We start from the raw sequence: 12,317 nt of genomic DNA on the forward strand, positions 1-12,317 counted from the left end.
ACCGTGTGCCTCTTTTTTTTCTAAACTGCTTCGTCATCGCGTTTCGTGCGTTGCAAGATCCCAGTAACTCGAGTTCGTACGTGGCATGGAGTAATGTGTACATACCTGTAAACTGGGAGATAAATATGCGTTCCGATAACCCGTTTCTTACATAAATTTCCCGGTCTATTGAAAGTATATCAATTATATGTATTTGAATTCCTAGCGCGTGAATATCGGAAATACCTGCGCGGACATTCTCATTCGCGTCAGCGTATAATCGATCGATTCTTGCAAATTTTAGATCCGTGCAAAGGCAAAATCCTAGCAATAAAACGATTTCTCTGAATCTAGTGCAGTTCTAGCCTACCGGTAAGAGATACTGAATTACTCGACCATTAACGACCGTGAAAATATTAACGATGCTGGCTGCCATTTTGACACAAAATTGCATCCACCACGCTCCGCAATAATTTCGGTAGTGCCCCATTAGATCTTGTATAAAAATGCACGTTACGTAACTTGCAACTTGATTCTGTGGTGGAAGAGTAATCCTATCGTAGTAAGAATTTGGATACTCCACGGCCTTGTTCTGCTTCGTGTATAGTAATTTCGCTGTAACAATAACTGGATATTGTTACAATTGAAATTATTTGTAAACACCGCGTTCGTAAAAACGAAAGCAACGCGTACACTAACGGAGGGTACGTACGCACGTAGCTTACTTAAGCACTTACATACCTTATAAAATCCTACTCAGGGACTGTTGCAAATTACTATTAAATCCGGCGGTGGACTCCACTTCGAGTTGCTTGTTCGTTCAAGGTGATTAGTTACATATCACGAAATCCTAGACTCCTACGCTTCGACTCCCTGCACCATGTGCGACATTGCGAAACGTATTGGCAAAAGTTCACGAAAGTCAACTGTTGTAAATCGGCTCGGAGACTGGAGGAGATTCGACAAGAATCAATCACATATTTGAACATGACCTTTATCAGCTTCTACGTCGACGATGTGTACAATGATTCTTCCTACAGCACAGTTTGAAGAAAACGTCAAGTCCAAAGGCACTTTGATACCTGTACGGACTATTCGACCCGATCACAGAGGCTCGCGTATTTAATTAATAATTGACTTATAATCATGAGTTTTAAGACATCGATAGTATCGTGGCTGGCACAAACGACCACACTGACTAAACGAGTCATATCGCGTGTTAATTATTGCTTTATGTTCGGAAACGTACCTAAGTTAGCTAAAAAATTGGAGATAGGACTTAGCACTTAGGATTGTGATGTGCGTGTCTAAGACTGATTGTCGTACAGATTGCGGCCTTTTTGTCAAAGACGTACGAGGAGACGAGGAAAAGCTTCGTCGTTCGTTTCGCAACGAACCTGCTAATTTCGATGCTTCCGTCAACAATTGAACGTTTTTTCGACCTATAAGCTTCGCGCGAAACGTCGAATGACGTCAATCGGCTTTCCGTTTGGCGCCAACAAAGTCTTGCAATACCCTGCAACGTACATAAATTCAGCAGTAATGGTCGAGTGATTGTTTTCGAACAAACATACGGCATGTTATTGTTTGCCTGGAATGATTAAAGTTCAAACTCTCCGGATCGATTGGCTTCATCCCCAATATCTGCGGGCGGCGTGGCTGATTCACGATCCAGTGACCCCTTCGAGTAAATTTCTTCTACGCAGGTACTTCGTTATTTTAACGCGAAGCGCAGTCCAACCGCTGAGGCGATCGTTTAATGGGCGAAACTTAAGCATTAATCGCCGTAAAGCACGAGTTCTTATGGCGATTCATTATCGTCGGCACGCGTGTGTGTTTTGTCACGTTTCAAAGAAATGATTATAACTGCTCGTGTGCTGTGGGTTAGTATTCTCAATACCACGAAAACATTCTAGGAAAGCCTAAGTAGGCGGAGGTATTTCGGTATCATTACGTACCGTGGGTGGGATACAAAAATGCGAAAGATAAAAATTCGACGGGACGAGATCTGGAGAGTCAAATTACCGACAGTTAAAGACGTAGAAAGACCATGAAGAAGAAAATTTGTCTTGTATAGAAAAATAAAAATTGAGAACGCAAAAATGTATTAATAAATTTATGCCGAACTTGTTTTTTGTTTTTTTGACATTGGGCACGAGGGCGCTTACATGAATGCAGAATACGATTTAATGTAATAATGTTTAATGTTATTAAACATATGCTGCTTATTCCTTTGCGTTCTTTTTTCTTTCATGACACGAACGATTTTCTGATACGAGAGGATCTTGATAAAACTAGCATCGAGTTGAATTTTACAAATTCCAAACTCTCAGGAGATTCGATAAGAATCAAAATGCTGCCTGTTTCGAATCCGAGCTGCGTTTCCGTTGGGCAATAATCATGCTCAAAGTGACCTGTGACTTAAGAGTTTTGCCGACGGAACTGGAACATTTAGCCACGTAGTATATTTGAAAATTGACACAAGTTGAACGCAAAAAACATGCATAATAATATCGAAAAATACATAAGTTAAAAAAATCGCCTGCCGAATTACTCAACATAAATGCTTTTATCAGATGAGCGGAACACTTGTTGCACACATTACGGTAATACCTGCAAAATATCTCCAAGAAACCAAGCTGCACAATGATTTTTTTTTCCTTTTTCTGTCGCGGTGATGAAATGTGAAAAACTGTGTTTTGAGGTTGGCGGTTTGAGGGGGTTGCTAGGTTCCTTTGGATCGGTATTAATATTCTTCAAGAGGATTAGCTCGTCAGCTGGTTCCCTGAAGTGGCGATACGAAAGAAAGTCGAAATTACCTATTTTTCCAAGCTAAGCCGCCAGTCAAGAGGGTTACGGCGTTTTCATCTTCTCATCGAGCTAAGGAACACAATGGACTCGATAATAACTCGGCTCCCAAGACTTCATAGAATGAAGGACAATACGAATGTCCGAAGAGCCAATACCTCGAAGTGCGTCGCATAAAAAGAGTGCCACGGAGTGACAAGAGACACGTGAGAAGGGAATCAAGATTTCTCCCAGCCCGACACTTTTCCGTCGATCAGATTTCTCGATACAAATCACTTGCAAACAAAGTTCACCCGTGACTCAACTCAACACGTGTGCAGTAAAGATCAGTGATTTAACGCTAAAAATATGATGTCATGTGTTTTTCCATGGACCTCTGCCACCCACGGACCTACAGCTTTCTTAGATGTGGGCAAACACATGTATTATGTTTGTTGTTATTTAGCAACGTTACTTTGTGCATATATGTATACCTTTACCTCCGCCGCAAGCTATAATACACAGTTGCCTTGCCATTGCGATAGTAGAAAATTGTGATGAAACAGCTTGTTCAAATTTTGATAGATTGATCACTAGGTAGGGTATCGAATCTGCCGTTTGAAGCTGGATGGTCGAGAAATATTTGCTGTTCATTACCCGTGCGAAATGACTCCAAACAATGTTTCACGGCCCACGTGATTTAATTCGAAACTTGAAATCAGCTGATTGGTTCTGATCATAAATCCGGTCCTGATCACGGAATTTGTAGTATCTACTGGTCAACACGGATTTTCCCGTTAGTTGAATTACACATTTCTTATATCTTACATGCATAAGTATAAAAAGAAAAGTATTGAAAATATTTCATTGCACAAAATATGTATATATAAATAGGAATCAAGGAAATGCATCTTTAAAACATGTTGCATTCCAAGCCTTCATAGTTCTTTGATATTTCAACTAAGTAATCTCATGCCAAGGTGTGGAAAAAAATAATTGCGAAGCACGGCAAAAAATAGTTAGTTTTTGTTGGCCATTGTCATTACTCTTGCTTGATCTTCTATTAGTCACATGCTTGATCTTTTGTTTTGATACAAAACAATACTCTGCATAAAAAATCCTTTTTTCCTAATAATTTTATCGTTCAAATAAAATCCTAAGTAAGCAACTTAAATTCATAAAAGTTACGAGCCAGATGTACTGTCCGGCAAGTATAATTAGCTGTGCTAGAGTTTCAGATTCCACTTTACTTTCAAAGTCCATTGCCATAATTATTATATATTGATCACGATCGTAATTCCCAATCAGTATTGTTTCTACTGCGTACGGAAGGCAAATCAGTGAACAATATGAAGATGAAAAAAAAAAAAAGTTATTCAGCCAGTGAATAATCGGGATAGAAGGAAAAGGGAAAGGGGACATGTCTTCGGAGTTTTTAATCTCATCTCAACGCGGCTCTTATCTTACATTTATAGAACCTTGTTCTTCAACAGCGACGCTACACGCGCTATTACGGCTTTCACAACTATCTCGAACTAATTGAATTTCGTCGGACCGATAAAGGACAGATACATCATCGCAGTTAACGATGGCAATTAACCTCTGAGCTTCCGCTCCCGTTCCGGAAGCTATTACAAATTCAGTTCAAATTGAGTAATCATCTCAAATACTGATTATAAATAATATCAGTGAAACATATAGCCAGGTCACTTGTCTGAAGATTTGTTTCCTTTTTTTTTCTTTTTTATGGTTTCCTTTCCTTGTTTTAGTTTCAATTTTTATACTTGAATAGAACGAATGTAATTAGGCAAGGTTTTTCTAAATTTCCATTCTGCGTGTACAATATCGGCAAGCTTGTGAACTAGTTATACTGCTATAATAGGCTGCCAACTGTTGTCATCTTACGATTCTTCTTCTCAGATTGAAACTCGTCCATCCTGGTTTCCATGATTCATCCGGTGTTCAATTTTAGACGTGACATGATCATATGATCAAAGACTTCCAGAGCGATGGTTCGTTCTCCGTGGTGCCGTAATGATGGATCTACGTTTCCTGACGACATCGATCTTGCCATCGGACCGGGTCTGATAAGGAACATGGTTCGTTCTCATCTGGTTATTCGCCTGCTTCTTCTTAATATCCGAATACATCGTCGAAGGATTCGACAGACCTGAATGCTCCCCAACTCGAACATCGACTGCTGAACTCCGATAATCCGTGTTCCTCAGTGGTTTCACCTCCGAACCAAGCGTTTGACTGGTAACAACACCTCTGGAACCACTTATAAAGTGCCGCCGCAATCTCTTCTGCCGATTTTTGCTATCGCGGTTTACATTCACATTCACATTCACATTCATTTTTCTGCGCTTATTTGTGTGATTCTTTATTGCACTGATGCCGGGCTTAATTCCCGATCCCATATTAGAGTCAGCGTATGAATCGTTGAATGTAACGGGTTTTTTGATTTTCAGTACCTGACCAGAGTGCGAAGCGAATGGATAGAACGTAAAAGGCCATGGACGTTTATGGTGCGTCAAAAGTTCATTTTGCGGGGGTTTTCGCTGAGTTGAGCCAACCAGATGCGATGATTGCCGATGTTTTGTCGGTGGTGCGGATTGGCCATGCGACTCGTCCGAATAATTTTCGTAAAAACTGGCAGCAGCGTCGGTAGGAACCGATTCCGTTGCATAAAAAGAATCTAAGATACGAATCTTTTTCAGTCGGTCAAGCCTTCTCTGATATTGGGGATCTTTGAACTTGCACTGATTGTAGGGCAGAACTGTCATGGTAAGTTTACTTTCATCTAGTGTCCAAGGGTTGACCTCACCACTGGGCTTACATTTATTCCCACTGCAAACTAAATTGTTGCTCAGAGGAGGCTTATTACAATTGGGAAATATACATTCGGAAGGACTGGGACCTGTAGGAGGAAAGTAATTGCAGTCAGAACCGATGCATTCGATCGGATGCTCAGGTACGGATGGTATTCCACAATTGCCGTTTGCACAATGTTGCGGTTTATTGGGCATCCAAGATGGCGGGCAATTTTTCCCAATGCACTCGTGTTTATTATCACAACGATTGCCAATACATTCGGGATAACTGACACTGGGAGGAATAAAGTAATTGCAGTCAGAACCGATGCATTCGATCGGATGCTCAGGTACGGATGGTATTCCACAATTGCCGTTTGCACAATGTTGCGGTTTATTGGGCATCCACGATGGCGGGCAATTTTTCCCAATGCACTCCTGTTTATCATCACAACGATTGCCAATACATTCGGGATAACTGACACTGGGAGGAATAAAGTCATTGCAGTCAGAACCGATGCATTCGATCGGATGCTCAGGTACGGATGGTGCTCCACAATTGCCGTTTGCACAATGTTGCGGTTTATTGGGCATCCACGATGGCGGGCAATTTTTCCCAATGCACTTGTGCTCGTGGTGGTGCTGCTCCTCTTCGGAACTCGAGCTTTCAAGCCAATCACCACTAAAATAATCGAGGTAGTTTGAATCAAAACTGAAGTAGTCAGAGCATTCCATGCCTAAACAGTGGCCAAAAAATCTATTATAGGCTTTATCGGAATCGTCTTCTTCCAAGGAATTTGTGTTGGTTGTCGTTATTGTTGTTGGTTCCTCACTTGCCCGCAGCTTGACCTCTAGCCGCTTTTCCACAAAATTTTCTACGATGATCATTTCAGTTGCCGTTTCATGGTCTGCGGTATTTTTATTTTTTGCACCAGACAACTCCATATTATGGGTGTCATTCTGAATTGTCAGCTCGCTTGTAACTTCACCAGTCTTTTCCGATCTTGCCTGTAACGAAGGCTTCAACACTTCCGTAATCAGCTGATTCGTCGATCGCTTACACTTGTCAATATCAATTGACCCATCCTGATTCAAATTATGGAACAATCTAACAAGGAGAGATTTGGTCTTTGAATTCACTAGCGTGCACTGTGCGATAATCTTCAAGCCGCGCTGCAGACACGATCTAGGGTTACTGCACAACAGTTCTATCGCCACGACCTTCGAATTTATCAAACTTCCCCGAATATCATCCATCAACGAGACTAGGTTTGAGAAATTTGGAACGTTGCGAAGGTTCTCGTAGGCATCGAAAAGATCGAGCAAGTCGTTCAGGTTGTTTATCATACGACTCTGGTGCCAGAAGCGAGCGTGAGTGTGAAGAGCCGTCACTATATCAGGGGCAAAGTTGATGTCTCTCATCTGCCTCAGTATTTCCATTAACAACTGATCAGGGCCACTCTGCTGATATTTTTCAACCTTCAAATATTTGCGCACCACGTCAAAATCCTGCATCTTGTTCAAAAGGTAATTTTTCGCGTCACTGATATCCCTGTCAACAACATCTGGCGGTAGAACCAAATCGAAAAGATACTTCATCTGGATTGTGTTATTATCGTAAACCGCACCAAGAATTTCAATGTTAGGACTGATGGCCTCGACCTCGCTGATGACGTGTTGCGACAGTACGTCAAAGTTCTTGTTCTCATTTCTATCGTACATGGATTTCCGACCGTCAAAAATATTCTTAAGCAGTTCGTTCACTGTCAAAACCTGTCGCAGCTGATCTCTCGGCATAAGACTTTGCTTACGACCACTGTCCAATTTTTCGGACATCAGTAACTGCATGACATTTTTTTCCGCCGCACGAACTTCATCGTTGACACTATCGTACTGAACGCTCTGCAGGAGCCCAGACACCATTCCAGCCGTCAATGAGAGATGCCCCGATTTTAGGCGTTCCAAAATAGCTGGCAGGGAAAATCCTTCTGGGAACTGTTGCTTCAACCCAGCAGTTTTGAACATGTATCGCGTTATGTTGAAAACTCGGGTCAAGATCGTGTGCGGATGTGACTTGTCGTGCTGTTTCATCGTTGCACACCGCAGTGAGCTTTCCCTCAAGCATGTGCGAACGTTCTTGTTGATGTGCCGACATATGCTTGACGGCCGAATGTCCGACTGCGCAAGAACGCTCGGTACTATGTCAAAAATATTGTACTTCCTCTTGAGCGTGTCCCGGTAAACTCTGTAAAGAGCTTCGAGTTGACTCGTGCTAAAATCGTCGTAATGGTCGTAGACGAGTGCCCCGAAGATATCGAGGATCTGGTTACGTAGGAAGGCTCCGTAGTGGAGAAAGTGTTCTGTTGCCTGTTGCAGTGTGTACGACGTCCTATAAACCGCCCAGCTATCGTACTTTTCCAACAATTGACGAGTTGTCCTTGCCAGATGTGGGTCTAATACGATCGGGTGTTCATTGCGCCGTATTTCACTGTAATCGATGAAACCCTGTAACAACAATTAACCACAGTCCTCGAATAATATCACCATGGATTTTATTCTCTTAAAAAAATACCTACGTAGTCTATGACTTTCGACAAATACTTTTACACACTTTACAAAATACATGTTTCCGTGTTACGACCCTCAACTGATAAATCCTTTTTTGAACTGAGCTAAAATGTTCTCAATAATAACAAAATCATCCCACAAAGTAATTCATGTTGTATATTCATGTCATAAAATATGGTACACGATGCCATAACGATGTAGTGCATTTCAATAGCAATAAATATGTATTTGCATCGAATTTTAATAACCGAGTTCATGAGTATCTAATAATCATTTCAAATGCAGTATTATTAGAGTAATATATCTTGATGAACAATAAAACGTCACGGCTTACTCTACGCTGCACTGATACTTACTGTGACGATTTCTGTCCGCATAACCAAAGCAACGATAAACACGTTGAATACATTGAGATTTTCTTTCCACCGGAGCAACATTGCCAAAGATGCTGCAGACGGAACAATGGCTCAGTTATATACTCCTGGACAACAACCTGTCTGCTGTTTATATCGCGTACTCTAGTCACGCTGTATTCGCGTGTAAACGACCCACGCAACCTGAAACTTATGCACTGTGTACAGATGTGACATGTGTGTATGCGAAATTTGTAAATGTCACTTTAGTCACACTTGCATCCCCTGCACATCCGAAAAGCTGTAAAGTCGCTGATCGCAGTGTGGGTGGGAATGAGAAACCACGAAGTTTGAGAATAAATTTCAGCTTTGTGTGTATTCGACGCACGAAGAAGACGTCGTGATCAGTGACACACTCTTGCCACTGAGCACAGAGTATTCGAAGATTGTAACCCGCCTGTGATACGTTTGGAACAACCGCTCTATCAGCACGCGAATTATAATTCAATTTCAAACAATTGCCGATTAAATTTTCCCCGATCGATTGCCTGCTTGCCAAATGTTAAATAAGTGTAAATAGAAAAATCAGCACGATTGAAAACAGGTTGACGATAAATTTAAATTAACAATTGGCGTACGCGCAGTTCACTGTGTTATTATATAGCATTTATGCGGTCATTTTCAGGCCGGATCTATACTAGGTAGTCCTTGTTTGAGATTCAATTTTCTCGTTTTTATCCTGATTGAACAAAAGTTTTTTCGTAAAATTCATCTTCACCCGATTATTTTGCAACTGAAATTTGTTCCCCGTGTCACTCGATCCCATAATGGAATGTTAATTGCAGTAATTGACGTAGTAACAATCGACGTTGAAATAATATGAGAAATATTTTACCACTACTTCTTGAATATATGTATTACAAACAGAATTTTACTCTACAAAAATGAAATTGGTTTCGTTTGCGGCCTAGAGGGAGTTCAATTCTACGGGATCAACGACGAGATTAAAATATCAATTCTCCCACAGTAAATTGCCCCCCTCAACAGGTCTATAAAATGTTGAACGAACTGCAGCCACTTGTAAGCAGTTCATTAGAAACGGCTTTCAGTCGGAATTTGATTGATATTTCCATTTAGTGTTGATATAATTAGCAGTAAATAGTGTAACTGTTCAACGACGGGGTACATAATTGTTCGATTAAAACGAACGAGGATATTAGAAGCACAATTAAAAGCAATGGCAATCGATAACTCGGAATCATTCACTCCGGGATCCTTCGATCAAAGGAACAAGGAGGAGGTAGAATTACCACCTAGATTCACTATCATCGAGGAATGAAGACGTTAGATTCACGGATTCAACGTATACCTAAGTACCATGTCCTACCCAGAAAATCCTACATTTATTACAGACTACGTACAGGGCCGAGAAACCCTTTCCCTTTCCCTTTCCAACCCCTTCGGGACCCGTTGAACTCTGTCTGAGAGTGTCGTTGAACCGTGTAATTAAGGAATTAATCTCCCCTCGACGCCTATCAAACCGGCGAACGTCGCAAGGCAGCGTCAGTCAAGCTCTGGGCATAAATTAATCAACTCTGGCAAAGTGAATGATAAAGCGAACATTTTACGAGTGATTTGGCGATGGTAAATGGACAGTCACGATCGATGGCGTGAAAAAATTCATCAAAACGTAGTAAATAAAACTTGCACTGTATACGGTTATGCAAACACTCGTCTTCGATCTAAGGCCGTTTTTCGTAACGCTGTATCCACCTCCACTCCGATAGTAGATCTGAAATTATTTTTTTATACCGCGACGAATCGTGCCAAAGGATCGAATTCGATGCGCGTTGATGCTCGTGAAAATGCAATTCAGTCCGATTACAACTGCAGCGATGGCGGAACAAAATCTGGTCTTATTATTTTCCATCACCGTCCGTTTAATTCCATCTTCCTTTGAAGAGGAAACGTTTACTAATTATTTTTTACAGATTATTTAATGCTAGCTTTAAAACCCTCGCTCGCTAAAGCTCCCTCGGGGTCGCATGCCTAGTGTAATTGGTTTTTGTGCTCGTGCGCTCGCTTACTAGTTATCAGTGTTTCACCAGATAACATAGTTGTAGGGGAGACTGGGGCACGATGACTCCCCAAAAAATTCTGGTATTTGCTTCACGGTATACAGAATAAACACTGTCTTTGTGCATGTGACGCAAACCGAATCTGCCCGTAAGATTTTGCCTATATAATGTTACAAATCACGTTTACACATGCATGTAAGTATAACGTATTGTGATTTTATGGCAATAAATTTCGTCAAAAAATACCACAAAACAATCAGCTAAGTGCTAACAGATTTGAAACACGACGCACAGCAATTTTAGCTCTGATCGAACGACGTTATTGTCATGTATTCCTATGTATACTATGCCAACTACTCACCGATTGTAATTTGTTGATCTTGGTCGTTCGGTTTTTTTTCGGATTCAAAATGTTATCTGAAGCATGAATATTGGTTTGATGGTACAAGACATGACGTTTTCAATAATCAAACTTGTACACTTGACAATTTGTCCTGAAAGTCAAAAGTCACCAGGTGAAGGGCCTGGACAGCCAGAACTACGGAGCGCTTGTTCTGGAAGTCAAGTTTCACCAAGAAGCGGACCTGGAGCTCAGAAACTACGTAGCGCTTGGTCAAAAGTCACCAGGTCAAGAACCTGGACAGCCAGAACTGCGGAGCGCTTTTCCTGGATGTCAAGATCCACCGGGTGGAGGACCTGGACAGCTAGAATTACGGAAAATTAGTCCTGAAGGTCAAAAGTCACCAGGTCAACCAGAACTACGGAGCGCTTGTCCTTGAAGTCGAGTTTTACCAGGTAGTGAACCTGGAGCGCTTAACTACGGAGCGCTAGTCTCTGAAGTCGAGTTTCACCAGGTAGCGGACCTGGAGCATAGAAACTACGGAGCGCTTGTCCTGGAACTCGAGTTGCACCAGGTAGCGTACTTGCTCCGCAGGAACCACGAAGCGCTTGTCCTGGAAGTTAAATTTCACCAGGTAGTGGTCCTTGAGCGCAGAAACTACGGAGCGCTTGTCCTGGAGGTCGAGATCCACCAGGTGGCGGACCTAGAGCGCAGGATCCCGAAAGTAGAGAACCCGGTACTCGAAATCTGCGGAGCGCGATTCTCATACGTCCGCTCTAATGCGCGGTTGTTTCCAGACTGAGGAACTCGGCTGATTTTCGTCGCCAACGATTACAATAGATCGATGACGTCAAAAGAAAAAAAAAATTGGGTGACGTCACTTTCTGAACATACGAACATCCAAACTTTGGTTTCGGACTTCAATGCTATGTATGATATGATGTATGATGATTGTTATCGTTAGATGAACACTGTCAACATGTACCGTGACTTTTGCCTGCAGGTCAATTATTTCAAGCTATTCCACTAATTTCCTCTTCCAACAGTGATGTAACATTGACGTAATTGCCATTACGGAGCATTTACAATTATAAGTCGTGATTTCCCGAAGTACTTGTTTGAAATAACATATTAACGCTTGATGAGTTTCTCTTTCTGAGAGAGGGAAACCCAACGTATTTCTAGCAGCTTGCTGACATTTCGACCGCATTCAATTTTTTACTGGTTCTAATGAAAAATTCATTAGAAAAGATTAAAAACGTCGTTGCTTCAATATACGGAAAGAAATGAAGCACCTCTCGGCGAATTATTGGGAATCGGTTCGGAGGTTTTATCGAATTAAATTAAATGAAAATCGGCTTGTCAGAGGAAATATTTTGCTGTCAACTGTAGGCAGTTT

At 41.5% G+C, this 12,317-nt stretch overlaps 1 protein-coding gene across 2 annotated transcripts; it reads right to left on the reverse strand.

Annotated features, from left to right (window-relative positions):
* Positions 1-4,184: 4,184 nt before the first annotated feature.
* On the reverse strand, positions 4,185-11,655 carry LOC124300484 (uncharacterized). 2 transcript variants are annotated; one of them, XM_046754643.1, is made up of 4 exons: positions 11,622-11,655; positions 10,940-11,162; positions 8,504-8,595; positions 4,185-8,084 (listed from the first exon to the last, which is right to left on the reverse strand). In XM_046754643.1, the coding sequence occupies exons 3-4, from the start codon at positions 8,582-8,584 to the stop codon at positions 4,758-4,760; spliced, it is 3,408 nt and encodes a 1,135-aa protein (XP_046610599.1). In that variant the 5' UTR covers positions 8,585-8,595; positions 10,940-11,162; positions 11,622-11,655; the 3' UTR covers positions 4,185-4,757. The 2 variants fall into 2 exon arrangements, with proteins under 2 accessions (XP_046610599.1, XP_046610598.1); XM_046754642.1 differs by lacking the exons at positions 10,940-11,162; positions 11,622-11,655 and having other exon boundaries at positions 8,504-8,976.
* Positions 11,656-12,317: the final 662 nt, after the last annotated feature.

This window comes from Neodiprion virginianus, chromosome 3, assembly GCF_021901495.1.
Source record: "Neodiprion virginianus isolate iyNeoVirg1 chromosome 3, iyNeoVirg1.1, whole genome shotgun sequence".
Classification (NCBI taxonomy): Eukaryota; Metazoa; Arthropoda; class Insecta; order Hymenoptera; family Diprionidae; genus Neodiprion; species Neodiprion virginianus.

Excerpts from the sequence above, each read along its gene's own strand:
- LOC124300484 (XM_046754643.1), bottom strand. The coding sequence starts at position 8,584 with ATGTTGCTCCGGTGGAAAGAAAATCTCAATGTATTCAACGTGTTTATC. Across the intron at positions 8,085-8,503 it reads TGCGGACAGAAATCGTCACA|GGTTTCATCGATTACAGTGA; the intron begins GTAAGTATCAGT and ends TTGTTGTTACAG.